At 39.5% G+C, this 15,551-nt stretch overlaps 2 protein-coding genes across 32 annotated transcripts in view; one reads left to right on the top strand and one right to left on the bottom strand.

Annotated features, from left to right (window-relative positions):
* acss3 (acyl-CoA synthetase short chain family member 3) overlaps window positions 1-15,551 on the bottom strand; it is a 127,211-nt gene that overhangs the window by 5,124 nt on the left and 106,536 nt on the right. For 2 of the 7 annotated variants that reach the window (XM_073947204.1, XM_073947206.1), the window contains exon 17: window positions 10,935-11,264. The exons of 4 other annotated variants lie outside the window; for them this stretch is intronic. In XM_073947204.1, coding sequence (XP_073803305.1) covers window positions 11,257-11,264 — 8 coding nt within the window. In that variant the 3' untranslated portion in view covers window positions 10,935-11,256. Of the gene's footprint in view, window positions 1-10,934; window positions 11,265-12,827; window positions 15,449-15,551 lie in introns of those variants that run through there. One more of the 7 variants, XM_073947201.1, reaches the window with a different exon arrangement.
* The window catches only part of ppfia2 (PTPRF interacting protein alpha 2), a 340,304-nt gene that overhangs the window by 309,251 nt on the left and 15,502 nt on the right, over window positions 1-15,551 (top strand). For 8 of the 25 annotated variants that reach the window (XM_068219703.1, XM_068219701.1, XM_068219700.1 and 5 more), the window contains 12 exons: window positions 255-382; window positions 459-637; window positions 1,267-1,360; window positions 6,108-6,189; window positions 7,771-7,971; window positions 9,008-9,070; window positions 10,081-10,113; window positions 13,150-13,325; window positions 13,456-13,553; window positions 13,630-13,805; window positions 14,075-14,143; window positions 15,215-15,371. In XM_068219703.1, coding sequence (XP_068075804.1) covers window positions 255-382; window positions 459-637; window positions 1,267-1,360; window positions 6,108-6,189; window positions 7,771-7,971; window positions 9,008-9,070; window positions 10,081-10,113; window positions 13,150-13,325; window positions 13,456-13,553; window positions 13,630-13,805; window positions 14,075-14,143; window positions 15,215-15,371 — 1,456 coding nt within the window. Of the gene's footprint in view, window positions 1-254; window positions 383-458; window positions 638-1,266; window positions 1,361-2,908; window positions 3,048-3,369; window positions 6,190-7,770; window positions 8,453-8,494; window positions 9,327-10,080; window positions 10,114-13,149; window positions 13,326-13,455; window positions 13,554-13,629; window positions 13,806-14,074; window positions 14,144-15,214; window positions 15,372-15,551 lie in introns of those variants that run through there. The other 17 variants (XM_073946436.1, XM_073946440.1, XM_068219702.2 and 14 more) reach the window with 11 other exon arrangements.

Below are 15,551 nucleotides of genomic sequence, written 5' to 3'. Positions count from 1 at the left end.
CAATACTTTCATGTCTAACTGAAGCATTGTGTATATTTTAAGCAATATTCTAGCCATATTCTAGGATGAAAATAACAAATTGTGCTCCAAAAAAGGCGTTAATTTCATATATGAATTGGTCTATCACCAATTGAGCTAAACCCGCTGACTGTACTTAGGTCAGAAAGATGTCACCCTGTATATGAACGAAAAATACAATCTCAGTGCCATTTTCAGGCATTCAAAATAGTGAAAGAGTCCTCTCTACCCCTCAGATCGCAGCGGTGGACGAGGACGGCCGAGAGGACAAGGCCACCATCAAATGCGAGACCTCTCCACCTCCCACACCTCGCCAAGTCCGCATGACCCACACGCTGCCCGCTTCTTCACACAATGACGCTCGGTGAGAAAATAAAACCAAGCGGGCACATGTTGTGTGCAAACATAAGCTGACTGTAAATGTGCTTTTGTGTCTGCAGGCTGACGGCTGCATTAGAAACAGAGGCCAGTGCTCTCAGCAGTGTAGCCAGCAGTCAGGATTCACTCCACAAACAGCCCAAGAAGAAGGGCATCAAATCCTCCATCGGTCGACTGTTCGGAAAGAAAGAAAAGGCCAGACTGGGGCAGCTGGGCAAAGAGATTATGGGACCAGGACAAGGTGTGAAACCAACACATCTAAACTATGAAACAGAGGATCCAGGTTTTAAAAAAGTCATGCTTTTTGTACATCCAGGAAGCTGTTAATGCAGAATATAGTCCAACAGAATTATTCGTAGCTGAATCATTTGAGTGCTGCTGTATACGAATATAGAGCTTTATTCTGCTATAACAACCACCTGGATGTACTTTATCCCCCTTTTTACACACTCCATGCCATAATAGTATTAATTTTTTAATTAAAGGCAATACTGACAGAAACAAAAATGGCTGGATGGGACACGAACATACATACTATTCAGTCAGAAAAAATGATGTCAAACAATCAAAAACTGCAGCAGAGACAAACATAAACTGCATATGGATGTGAATGAATTCACTGATGGTCAAAATGATTCTGAGTCTGTGTTGTTAGTTTCTGTGTTGTTAGTATCTGGGAACAACTAACCTTGGAATGTTGTGACTGACCAATCAGAATCAATTATTCCAGACAGCCGTGTCATAAAACATGAGATCACAGTGCTTTCAATGCTCATTTCAATACCTTAAATACCTGACCTAGAGTTGAATGTGAATAAAATTATTGCAGTAACCTTACGAGGTTATCAGTTAACGGATGTTCTTCTTCAGTAGGGAATGTGTCTGATCCTGAGCTCATGGGTCAGGACATTGCAGTGGGAAAGCTGGGAACGCAGGCGGAGAAAGATCGCAGGCTTAAAAAGAAGTAAGTATTTACAACCCATATGGCTAACACAAACATTTATGAAGGTAATTATTGCTGGGCCCTAAGTAAAACTAATTAAACATCACTGACACGTCATAACAGCCTTCTTCACAGACAGTGTTATGATGTGCTTTACAAACCTTCCTATAAAAAGCAGTGTTTTGACATATGGCCCATCTGGATACATTGAAATGTGTTGGCCAGACACATACTCTATGCTAGTGAGCAAATTGTTAATTTTGAGAGCATGCAGTCGTGTTATACTCTGACTTTAAAAAGAATAATTGAATGAAAACGTGGAAAAAGCTTGTGTGTGCATAGAGTATGTTTCTGACCTTACTGATCTAAAAATGATGTAATGTTAAGTCTTAATACACTTTTAAGCATATTTTATGAGTGTACTACCTATTTAAGGCCCTGATATACTTCGATTTAAATGGTAGAATGAGATAGTGTTATGTTATTTTAAAGCAAATCAAGGTACTAAATAATGCTTGTTTTGGGGTTAATGTAAGGAATGTGGAATGTTCTAGCATTTCTGGATTGGCTCACTTCACAGTTCACTTGCCATTGGCCCATGGTGATGATGTATTTCTTGGGCTTTAAATCAAAAGCATGAACGCTGAAGAGCTGCTTTATTGTATAGAGCTATAATATTTTGTATATCTTTATATAATATATAAAATAAAAAACTACGTGATGCAATGTTACTTGAGTTCTGAATTGTAAAGCCTAAGCAAATATCACTATTCACGTTCTCAATGCAGTCATTTTAGTTGGATGTTATTTTTGTTATTGAGAGTTAAATGCACAGCACATATTTACACAATCCAAATGTTGATCTGTGTATTTGGGAGATTGCTTACAGTTAACCACAGATCAGGCTCTTTACTTATACCCCTTAACAAAAATACAAAAAAGTATTTCTTTGGGAGTATATCAGGGCCTTAATGTATCTGTTGCAAAATAAATAAATAATAATAATACCAGGCTATCTTTAAACAATATGTTTACACTAATAACACTTAATGTACTACTGAAGTAGTGTATTTGTATGATGCCATCGGTAGAATGTGTGTTAACATGAGAATGTGCCTTTCATAGCTGTTTTGTGAGTTTGTTGCACACTTGGTTGTATTTACAGCATGCCATGCAATGCCTGCTGAATATCACGTTTCTTTGCCTTAACGCTGCTGGGTGAATGTGAGCGTTTTATGTAATTGGACTCGTGTCGGTCTCATCCATGGTGGCGCCACCACGGGAGGACGACTCTTCACCCTTTCCATTGCACTGCCACTCTTATTGCATGCTGTATGACAGAAAAAAAAAACTTCCAAAGACAAGTAGATCTGTTCAATTTGTGACTGATAAGTCAAAGTGCAAAAGTACGATTGCCAAAAGTAATGCACGTCTCTGAGCTGAGGTGTTTATTCTAAAGTCTACATACAGTATGCTCAATAACAAGCATTTAATTTTGTCTCCCATCGCTTTCTCTATTTTTCTTTTCTCTCTCTCTATCTCTCTTCTCCTCATCTGACTCTGTATCAGCGGGTAAGTTTAGTTTGTGTTGCCGAGACTTGCTGCATTTTCCACTGTCGACGCTCTGTCCGTGTCTGTCGTCATGCTCCTAAAGTGTGTGTCTATCTTCAGGGGGTCCGACGCATTTCCTTTCTGTCCATCCAGAGACCCCTGCCTCTGCCTTTCTTTTTCATTTGACTGTAAATGTGATTCTCCCCCTCTGCAGTTCTATAGAGGATGCATCTCTGCCTGGAGAGAGAATGTGTGCCTTTATAACAACCTGTTCTCGATCTGCCATGCCGAGGCCTTTCTCCTCTCGTGTACTGTATGTGTGCGTGCGCGTGTCCGTGCGTGCATTGTGTGCCGTATTCAATAACCAGGTCTCGTTTCTGGTTATGGACTGTCAACTCATTGACTATTTCCCTGCTCTGTTTTTTTTTTTTTTTCTTTTCATTTCGTTTTCTCTCATAACTGTTTCTCTCCCTTCCTAGCTACAGTATGTTCAGAAGAAGTCACTCATGCGCATTACATTCAACCTGAACATATGCAGTACCACAAGTAAAGATGAGGAGAGATACATCATAATCACCTCCACCAACACCACCACCACAAAGGCCTTACAGTACACAGACATCAAAGTTTATGATGGCTTGATGATTCGCCACTGAAATGGTGCCGGTGCCTAGTCTGGTTCTAAGCTGTTCTTTTTTTTCTGTAAATTTAGGATCATTTGATTAGACCCACTAGCTTTGCAGTAGTGTGAGCATGTAATGCAAATTCATGCAGTCAGTGTGAAATATTATACCGGAATTGTTTCTTCTCTTTTTATATCTGAATTACCCTTTAAGTGAAAAGACAAACTTCTCCAGGATGCTTTATTGTCTTAAAATTGACTTAAAGCCTGCATCCAGTTCTGATTGCTAACAGCAATTTGTAAACTATTTTATTTATTTATTTATTTATTCATTTATTGGTCCCATAATCGATTTTTCTTGAGTGTAAATCACAGTATGAAAGAAAAGATAAAATGTTACGTCAGACTTTAACTGTCAGCCTAAAATATAATCCAATTAAAACTCACTAGACCAAACAATGGCTATTATGTTACAGAATACAAAGTTAGGAAAGTCAATCATGTTGACTCTCAAGTTTAGCTCGGGACACGCCAAGCTGATGTCAAAGAACTTGTGGCAATGAAAACCAACTGTGTTGTTACTTTGCAGCAGCTTTGTTTGGTCCCGTCTGGACCAAAATACTGTGTGTGTGCAGTGGTTAAGTGCGTCGACATAGAGCACCAAGTTCGATTTTCGGCTTGAGGTCTATTGCAGAGCCTTCCCCTCACTATGAATTTTTGTCAATTCTCTTTACTGTTCTATGTATTAAAGCTTAAATAACATAAAAATTATTAATAACAAAAAAAAAATGCTGTGTGTGAACACATTAAATAGACAGGGGATTAAAACATAGATTCTGCGCCTACGTAAGAAAACGTATTGTTCTATATCCGCAGGTGGCAGTATATGTTGTCATTCTACAAAAGGAAACCAGAACTGGTGCTGCACACATATAAACCATAAAGCAGTATTCGCGCACCCTTTCCACAGCATTTCTCTTTCACCACAGAGTGATTTGCTTGCGCAAATATGTCTGGTAATTTGATAATCTATACAATTTGCAAGTAATTAAAAATGCATTGAAATGGCAGACGACTTCTATTTGTTTTCTCTTGACTTGTCTTCTCTTGGTCAGTTGCTTAATTTAGTTTTTTTTTTTCAAAAACATTTTTTTTTTTTTTTTTTTTGCATTGTGAATTGTAGACTTTCAGAGTCCTAACTTTCTGGTGATGGCTGATTTAAGCAAACTCCTTCTTGAGCCTGACAAGAGACGATGTGTGTAACATAACAAGCAGACTAGCCTGACAGCCTGCCTCTGCCCAATGGCAAACCATTGGCTTGGTGTGTCCCGGCCTTTAGAGGAAAACCAATCCCCCTTTTACAGGACCAGATGAAGATCCATCACTGGCACCATTTACAGTAGGTGGGATTGAGGTCAGTTGTCACATACTGTAGGTGGTTTTAAGATGTAATTTTTGCAGACAGAGCCATATCACTCACTACAGCATGTGTCAGTATTGTACCCACATCAAGTGGCCTTACTGTAGACCCCAAATATCTTTCTGAATTATGAAGCTGATCTTCAAGAGAACTGTCTCTGCCTTAAAGTCCAACAGAACATCAGCTTACATATACTTCACTGTAGATGTAGCGTAGCCAGAACTCCAAAATACTTTACCATAGTACACATAAACAGCCCAAAGCTTTATCTTACACAGCGTACCTCTGAATTACACCGACTCAAGGTTATGTATCCTTGGAGACGAGTGTTCTCTGTTGTTCAGACATAAGCGAGGAAAGATGTATCGTAACATTTCCTTCAGCGCTTGTAAAGTTAGTAAGGCAACCTTGGAAAAAGCTAGACATATTTCCCAGCTGAGAACTGCGTAGTGTGAAAGTCTGATGAGAGTTTATGATAGCAGCCTTGTCTTAGAGCGCAAATATTTATCAACGAAAACACGGAACAGGGTTCAAAAGAAAAGGCATTTCTGTTTTCCCTCGATAAGTCACTGTATTGTTGTTGTTTCCCAAACCTAGCAGTTTTACAGGCGATGATCAGGACACAGCAAGGAAATGTCACGATACGTTTATCTGAGAAAGTGGAATTTTCCATTAAACCAGCATCTCAGCATGACTGACTCTACCCTTGGTTTCTTTCCTCTGTTTTATCCCATCGCAGCCTCTTTGATTTGTAATCAGAAACCCAGACCCCGTTTAAAAGACAAGGCAGAGCTTAAATTAAATTACAGGGTGATGTGAACTGAAACAGAGCAACATATCGGCTCAGGTGCCCCTTGCATAGATTGCATGAAAAGTTAGGGTTTGTCATGCTTATTAAAGACTAGTGGATATGAAAGAAACTTTGAAGATTTTTAAAAAAAAATAGTTTATGCATTTAGTGCTCCATGTTACTCTGATAAACAGATAGTGGCCATTAAAGGACAGGAAACCTGGCAGAGACAGATAAAGCATCTCACTTTCTCTCTCTACATGCCCCTTTCCCCCTCTCTCTCTTAGTTCAGTTGATTATCTCTAAGCTGGTTCTGTCTTTCTCCTTATCTTCCTCTCTGTCTCGCTCTGTCTCTGTCAACTGCTCTCTCTCTCTCTTTCTTTAGACACGAATTGTTGGAAGAAGCCAGAAGAAAAGGGTTACCTTTTGCTCAGTGGGACGGTCCTACAGTAGTCGCATGGTTGGAGGTGGGCAGTATTCACTTCTGAGAAATCAAAGTCAAGAGTGGGCAGGGCCCAAAAAACATGAATATCATTTGATGTTGATTCATAAGTCCTGTGTCAGAGCAATCCTAGATGACCACTGCCCTGTAGATTGTAGTCCAGTGATAATAGAGAATGCCGGAGCAAGCATATTAAAGTGTTTAGTTATTGGTCATCTACAATGAACCAATCTGAGATAGAGGTCTTCCTTGGGATTTAAATGTTAGTGAATTAAAATCGGCTGGTGGGTCCAGGCATAATGCCTGCAAAGGTGTCCACAAACACTTTCAAAAACTGTGATGAGTGGAACAACCTAATGTCTCATGGACTTTACAGAAGTGCATGCAGGGTGGCCACTGTAGGTCCACAAGATTGCAAATGCACTTGAGATTGGATCAGAGTTACTAGAAAGTGGGGTTTGACTAATATTGGAGCAGAGGTGCTTTCTTTAAAGAGTAAATTTGGTAAATGGGTTTGTCTTGGCATAGTATAACTAATGGTTACTGTTGCCTTAGGTTAATAAAGGCTGAGCTCATGCATCACTGTACTTTTATCAAAATTTGTGCCCCAACTGGAAAGAGTTAACATTAGTTGTTGGAGCCAATCTTCAAAGTTTGTGAGGGCAGTGATCACAAGTTTGATGGAATCCTGTCAGGTGCATGATGTGAAAGGACTCTTATGATTATGATTAGGTTCAGTGTTATTCTATTGAGTTGGAGGAAACATTTAAAGTGACTTTTGTCATGTATCTTCCACAAATCTAGCTAATGTTTCTGTGACAGTCTGTTATGGTAATTATAGAATGTATTCTAGATTTGTGTGTGTTCCAAAAATGTTTCAGCCTTAATTAATACAATATGCAATCTTCTTAAAGAAATAAAAAAATAAAAGAAATCCAAATTTGTACTAAAGGGAATTCATGAAAACTTTGTAGACCCAGTAGTTGTAATAGTTTTGACAGTATGCCCACACATTACTATAATATGAGAGCTGGGCATTAATGCGCCATAATAGCACTGAGGAAATAGGATCCTTGGACTTATTTCTGTATTTTGAGCTCATGTAATTGCAGAAATTTCAAGGATATTGCATAGTAAGAATGAACTCCAGGGCTCTTTAATGGCAGCTAAATAAAGATCTGAGCTGTTTCAACTCAATAAAGAGAACAACTGCATATTACATGCTGTCTCCTCGAATGATGCAACTGAAACATTTAGCCTGAGCAACATGGCTGCAATGTTTGTGTCTTTAACCAAGACAAGGGGTTTGGAGTTTCCCAAGATAGTGTTAATGTTTCATATTTATGTATTTTATTAGTGGTTTATTGAAGTCAATAAATCATAAACGCCACTGATTAAAAAGTAGTGAAAGAGATGCTATATTGTTCCTTGGTTTGTGGTCAGAATGAGCTAAAGTTGGGAGGATTCAGTATATTGAGAAAAAAAAGACATAATTACAGTTCAATTGCGCCATCTAGTGGTAAAGCTTGCAATATACAACATCTTTATCCTTGTATGTGCCTTTTTTATGTACGTGTAATAATGCTGCAATATTTTGTTTTCAAAGCTGTGGTTGGGAATGCCAGCATGGTACGTGGCTGCATGTCGTGCCAATGTAAAAAGCGGCGCTATCATGTCAGCCCTATCGGACACAGAGATCCAGAGAGAGATTGGCATCAGCAACCCACTGCATCGCCTCAAACTGCGCCTGGCCATCCAGGAGATGGTCTCGCTCACCAGCCCCTCAGCTCCCCCTACGTCTAGAACCGTGAGTATTGACACACACAGAGATTGTTTATTTGCCATATTTTTAGTAACATAAAAAGCACCAATAGCATCAGTGTCTTATATTGTTTGGCACTGGGCTGCTGGTCAGCTACAAGTATCCATCACCATAGTCACTAAAGCAAGATTAGCTTTATTCTCATCAGCTGCTATTTTCAGTCCATCTGCAGCTTGATTTTTTTGTGTTGTCATAGTGATAGTGTTTTGCGTTGACTGCAACAGCTGATCTGTGATAATATCGTGTAATGACTCCTTCACACATGCATCCAAGCAGTTCCATTGCAGCTTATTTATTTGAAGTGTTTTCTTTATGATTTTTGTGCTCCCTCTCTTAACAACTAACTATGCTAAGATGTAATTCTGTAGCATTTTGTCCAAGACCCTGCTGAAAAAACAGCTTAAACTAGCCTAAGCTGGTTGGCTGATTTTATCTGGTTAAGCAGGCTGGTTTTAGAGGGGTTTTGGCTAATTCCATGCTGGTTTCCAGCCTGGTCTTAGCTGGTCAGGCTAGAAAATGACCAGCTAAAGCCAGCTTTACCAGACTGGTTTAAACTGGACAGCTGGTTTTAGCTGGTCATCTCCCAGCCTGACCAGCTAAGACCAGGCTGGAAATGGTTAACCAACTAAAACCAGCCAATCAGCCTAGGCTGGTTTAAGCTGTTTTTTTTTTCAGTCGACCGGCAGCTTGAGACCAATGTCAAGACTTGATTATGAGTTGCCAAACCACAAATGAAAAAAAAAATCCAACAGAATTGCACTGTCTGTACACAGCTTGAAGCATTAGGCCATTTTGCATGTTAAACAGTTGCAGTTGTGTCGTCTTCAGCAGTGGTCCCTGTCCTGATGTGCGTTTGATGCGCTTGTGCTCTGTGTGCGTGTCCGGCCTTTGACTCTGTGGACGGCTCTTGCTAATGATCTGACTGTGATGCTGTAACACTATTGGCTTACAGTGCCGCTGCTCTTCTTCTTTAACACTGCTTGCCCTTCCTGTGGGATTGATCTCTGGGGCGCCCACATAGCCGTCGGGTAATGTGTGGGTAACCCACGAGGAAATGGAGACCATGGCCGCCCCCTCAAAAACGGTCAGTCATCCTTTTCAACTCTGTAACAAAAGTCTGTTTTTTGTGTATAGGCCCACTCATAATCCCTTTACTTACTCTTACTAACACTTTTGCCAACTTGTGTATGTGTGTGTCTTTGTGTGTACCAAAGAGTGAGGATTGAGTGAAAAAGTTGACATGAACTGAAATCAGGACTCAAACCTTGTGTTTATGTGCAAGATGCTCCTCTGAAAAAGTTGTTTTTGAAGGATACTGCAATAATTGCATTAATAATATCAAAAAAAAAAAAAAAAAAAAAGGTGCTCTCAAATGTGACATTCAGATGCAGTTGCTATAATGTCCTCAAAATTGAAAACACGTCCAAATTGAGTAAGTAAAATGAATAGTGGATTTAGTGTGAACTCTAAGCTCTGGGTCTCTTAACTGGACAGAGGAAGATTTGATCAGTTCATGTCTGAATACATTTGCGCTTCCATAATCAGCTCGCTATTACATCCAACACTAATGATGTTTAGATGGGTGAACCAGCAGTGATGGAGGGCCTAATTTCCTATTGAACAGCTTCGACAGAAGCGATGCCGAACGGACGTTACGCTCTCATGTTCAAATGTAATCAGCGAACAGAGAATAAATCTAGCCTTGTTATTCCCCATTGAGCCTCATCACTGCCTCATACAATCATCACGGTTCACCCTGATCAGCATAACAGTGACTGAGAACGCCAATGTGTGGAGGAGAAATGCACATTGTGTACGTGATGTAGTTTGCACGTAATACATTGTGTTTGCATGCATAGAGACGATTAGATCAGGCATACTGTGATGGAGTGAATGCGTACTAGTTGATATATGTTGTTTTGCATTTAACTATGGTAAACTTGCTATTTGCAACAACTGCATTAGCATGTATCGAGTTACGCAACATATATTACAACGTCTGCATGTACTGTGAGACATTAAGAGATGTACCTGTACAGAGTGCAACATTTAAAGAAGTATTGATGAGACAGTAACTTTCTTGTTTCTCTGTAGAAGTCTGATTCAGAGGAGGGAAGTTGGTCACAGGTATGTAAATATGTATTCAATGCATTTACACTGGTCGTCTAAAGTCCAAATGTGTAGAACTTGAACACAGGCTTTTATAAGTATACAAGCCTGTAGCCAGGGGGGGGGTTCGGGTGGTTGGAAAGTGCCCTCACTGACAAAGGTCCAGAATTTGTCCCATTAAACATGAGCTCATTTGTCTTATTTTGACTGCTATGTCATCATAAATAGTAAAAAAGATACCTATGACAATCATCCATGGAAAAAAGCTTTAAGACCAAGCAGAATCCTGTGCTGGCTGTTGCTTTGGTGTGTCTTTGCATTTTGAAGTGACAATGTCCCAAATTGTGACAGAGGAAAGTTGAATGTGCTGGCCAGTTTGTTATTTGCATAATAAATGACAATCAGCTACAGTGTTTATTTTAAAATTATAACAGATTTCTATGTTTTATATTGACATATGATGTAATATACTTGTATTTTAAAAGTAAGTATTGTTTTCATATTTCTTTATTTTAAATGTTTAGAAAATGTTTTTTGTACGTCAAAACATGTGATTACGATGACCATCCGAGAAGCTAATTCAGCTAAAAAATTGTGCCTAAAATGTCACTAAAATGCAGCATATGGCATAATTAAATAGAAAATGAGGCATATGACTGCAAAAAAGAGAAGCACCCCTTTCACCAGGCTGGCTATGGGCCTGGTATAACTGTCATACAGTGGAAATGAAAGAACGACTTGTGAATTGCAGTTACGGCTATGCCATGCCAGTATAGCAGTGTTTTACAAATCAACCCAACCTCTAATGTTGATCAAGATTAAACAAAAGCAGTGACTGTACATTTTAAAACTTTAATGTCTGAAAGTAAGAGCAGTGAACAATTAGTAGGAAGTGTAGAGACCCTTGCTTTAAATCCCTTAAGCACATCTGAACACTGACAGGACATGACCAGTTTCTGTCAGATTATCAGCAGTCTCTTACAGGACATAGCCAGACTACCATAGGACATGACTTGTCTCTCAGAATTCATCAGTAGTTTCTTACAAGTTTCTTGATCATCTCATCTTCAGTTTCTTCCAGTTTCTTAGCCAAGGTTATCATTGTCACCAAGTATTTCCAGGTTTAGATTAGGACTCTGCTTTGCGTGTTTGACTGCTTGCTCATTGTCCTGAATAAAAATAGCAGGCTAATGGAGTGATAAATGTAGTAAAGGAACCACACTCTGCAGAATGAGTTTCGATTAACATTTACATCCAATATGTCAAGTATATGGTTGGTGCCCCAACACTTGCTCTAGAAAACACCACCAAACCATGACACTCTTCCTGCACCTTTCACTTAGTTGTTTACACATTTCAGTCCTACCAATTTGAAGATGAACATAATGGTTCCCATCAGACCAGTAAAATGAAAATTGCTTTAAAGTTTATAGTTTTCTATTGCCACAACATGCTACTCAACAATGGTTAATCTAGTCTCAGATTCTTTGTGCTCAGGGGTGGACTTAGTGAATTGGGAGACTTAAGCAATTGCAGGTATAGGGCACTAGCATTGAAACTTAAAACTCTCTCTCTCTGTCTCTCTCTCTCTCTCTCTCTCTCTCTCTCTCTCTCTCTCTCTCTCTATATATATATATATATATATATATATATATATATATATATATATAATAATGCAAATTGCAATTTTTATTTATTTTTTAAATATTTCCCAAATTATGTGTAACAGATTACGTCTGAAAATATTTTTTTCTTCTGGATAGTCTTATTTCTTTTATTTCAACTAGAATAAATGCAGTTTGGAATGTTTTAAACACCATTTTAAGGACAAAATGATTAGCCCCTTTAAGCCATGTATTTTTTTGATAGTCCACAGAACAAAGCATTGTTATAAAATAACATGCCTAATTACCCTAACCTGCTTAGTTAACCTAATTACCCTGTTAAACCTTTAAATGTCACTTTAAGCTCTATAGAAGTGTCTTAAAAAATATCTATTCATATATTATTTGCTGTCATCATGGCAAAGATAAAATAAATCAATTATAAGAGATGAGTTATTAAAACTATTATGTTCAGAAATGTGTAGAAAAAAAATCTTCTCTCCGTTAAACAGAAATTAGTGGGGTGGGGGGGGGGGGGGGGGGTAAACAGAGGGGCTAATAATTAAGGGGGGCTAATAATTCTATATCAATATATATATTTTTTATGTCTATTTATTTGTCTATACATTTTTTATAAGTATTTAAAAATGTAATATTTTAAGTGGAACCTTTATCTTTCTAATGTACAAATAAATATAATCAATTCACAAATAAAAAAGAAGTTCATAAATTATGTAGTTAATAAGCTATATTTGTGATTGGATTGGAATATTTGCATGTGCTGTATGGAAGGGGCATTCCACTAGGCTATTCAAGGAGGCCTTTGGTTTTGAAATTATAACAGAAAATCTTAATGGTTATAGACAGATTTTACAACATATGATAGAACATTTGTAATACAGCTATTTGATTAAAATAGGCTTTATGTCATTGATCTGCATTGTAGTAGTTCCAATGCAGTTGTCTTACATGGGTGAAAAATGAGCCACAGCAAGTTGTGTAAAGTTTTGGATCAAGCAACTTTACACTGAAAAAGTCTTGGCTTTGGGCTTCATCAGGAAAAACCTGTGGTTTCAGTCAATTTAGAGCAACTGACAATGTCAGTGAATCCTGTAAAGTGAAGCTGCTAGTTTGATCATAGTCCTTGTTTATTGAAGTTACTCATGCTGTCCTTCAGAAAAAGTGTAACATGAAACATTGTTAAAGTGCTTTTACTCATGATGGAACTTAAAAGAAAACTATGCTATGACATCTAAACAGTATTTTGTTCTAATTTTGATCTCCAGTGGGCAGTTTTATATAATAACAAAGAAATAGGGTGACTACTAACCCTGTCACATCCAGTATAATTTGTTCCAACAATACGCAGGTTGTCGTTGTCTTCACAAAATGGCTCCTTTATTCAGAATGCCACGCTTGATAAATGTAAATGATTTTGTGTGTGACTTAGACACTGGCTTACGGGGACATGAACCACGAGTGGATCGGGAACGAGTGGCTGCCCAGTCTAGGCCTACCTCAGTACCGCAGCTACTTCATGGAGTGTTTGGTGGACGCCCGCATGCTGGACCACCTGACCAAGAAAGACCTCAGAGTGCATTTAAAAATGGTGGACAGCTTCCACAGGTGAGCCAGTCATTTTTATATCACTGAGTAAATGAATTAGAGAAAGTTTTACTGCTTTAACTAGCTTTGATTGTAATATGGATGGATGTATTGAAATGTGTAAGTGGCAAGTAAGTGAAATGTGTTACAGAACCAGTCTGCAGTACGGCATAATGTGTCTGAAGAAGCTGAACTATGACCGGAAGGAGCTTGAGAGACGCAGAGAAAGCAGCCAGCATGATATAAGAGGTAGGCGGGGCCAGTCGGAAACAGAAAGCGTCATTGAGAAATGCACGATATGAATTTTGCGTTTGTGTTAACGTAGACGTTCTGGTGTGGAGTAACGAGCGTGTGATTCGCTGGGTCCAGAGCATCGGCCTCCGAGACTACGCCAACATCCTGTTAGAGAGCGGCGTTCACGGGGCGCTCATCGCACTCGACGACAACTTTGACTACAGCAGCTTGGCCCTGCTGCTGCAGATCCCCAACCAAAACACTCAGGTCTCCATCCACACTTACAACACTACAGCTGTTCATACACTTTCCCCTTTCCCATTACATATAAACAGCAACCCAAGATAACACGGAGCCTAAAACCTAGAGTTATGTCATAGCCCTATAAAAGAGATGTGAATAGGGAAATCAGCTACACTTTCCTCTCTGTACTCACTTTGTGCTTGCTGCAATGGTGTACACACAAACATAAATGTTGCAGTGACTTTGTGTTTATTCTGATAGATTAATGTATGTATTTGTTTTTCTCTCCACAGGCTAGACAAATTCTAGAGAGGGAATACAACAATCTGCTGGCACTGGGAACAGAGAGACGATTAGATGAGGTCAAGCTGTAGTTTTTTGTCTTTTATATAGAACTTTGTATATTTATATATGTAAAATATGTTTATAGTGACCCTACGCCAGACATTTAGGGTGCTTTTACACCTAGACTTTTGGTTCGGAACCTGTCTCGTTTGCCCGCGCTCGGATCTGTGGTAAATCAATAGCTCCGAGTTGGCTTGAATGAGGTGGTCTTGGCTTGATTGAAACGAACCCTGGAGCGGATCAATTGTAGTGAGAAAGTGATACGATCCAAGGCCGGTTATATCACACTGTTCTGTTGATATGTAATGGGCTTACAGCTATTTGAAGAGATAATTAGGAGTAGGACGGGAGGTCATTCCAGACATCCCAAGTAAGTTTCAGGAGTCTCTGGCAAATGCACAATGACTCCTGGATGCCCGCAAACAAGTGAAAATCTCCCGGAAGCCGCGGGTCTCCCTCCCGGTCCTCAAATATGTCACGCACTCTTCTGGCTACTCCCCACCGCATCACTCCTCGCTCTTGAGACACGTCGCGTGCACCTTGTCAAACACCAGCAAAGCACCACCCCCCTGACAACTGAGTGGGATTCAGCAAAATAAACCGTGAAACTCTGAGCAATGTATGGAGTTTACTCACACGTGACTTGTTTTAGCTGTTTTGGTCCGTTTATAAACTTGAAAGCAAACCGCGCCAAGAGCAAAGAGCAACAATGTAACAATTTGAATGCCTGTTTCAAAACAAGCGAATCGATTGACTGGTGTGAAAGCACCCTTAGTGACTTTTTTCCCAAAAATGTTGGTAAGTTATGCTTCTGGAAGGCAAAGTTTAGCTGTAATGCACAAAGGATTTGGGTATCCCACTTGAGCATGAAAAAAAAGAGTGTGTATGAAAAAGTGTATTTACTTTCCCAAGTGTAATGAGCGAAATAGTCCCCACCTTTAAGATTTTTGCGGGTATGTATTGAAAGCATGCAGCATGTATTGCAGTGGGGCAGTGTAGACGTAACAGCAGTCGCACAGGCGAAACACTGAATTAGATACATGAATAGTGGCCCATAATTAACGTCTTCCAAATCTGTGTTTGCGTAGTGTGATGAAAAGGACTTCAGAGGGCCATCGTGGAGAAGGCAGTTTCCTCCACGGGACGTCCATGGAATCAGCATGATGCCTGGTTCGGCAGAGACTCTGCCTGCCGGCTTCCGCCTCACTGCCACCTCCGCGCATTCACGCAGACTGCCACCAGAGGGTGAGAAGTCACACGATGCCTATAAAAGCAGATCTTCCTAAACATAATGGGATACATGGGGTGGGGGGGGGGGGGTACTAGGACACATTAGGAGACAGAAAAAAGAAATACTATAATTGCAAATGTAAATTTTCATCAGCCATTCATGCAGCATTGACAATGACATGTTGAGTAATCCTT

The sequence above is a fragment of the Danio rerio genome, chromosome 4, assembly GCF_049306965.1.
Source record: "Danio rerio strain Tuebingen ecotype United States chromosome 4, GRCz12tu, whole genome shotgun sequence".
Taxonomy (NCBI): Eukaryota; Metazoa; Chordata; class Actinopteri; order Cypriniformes; family Danionidae; genus Danio; species Danio rerio.
The sequence above is the reverse complement of the archived record's forward strand: the minus strand, read 5'-3'. Positions and strand labels throughout refer to the sequence as shown.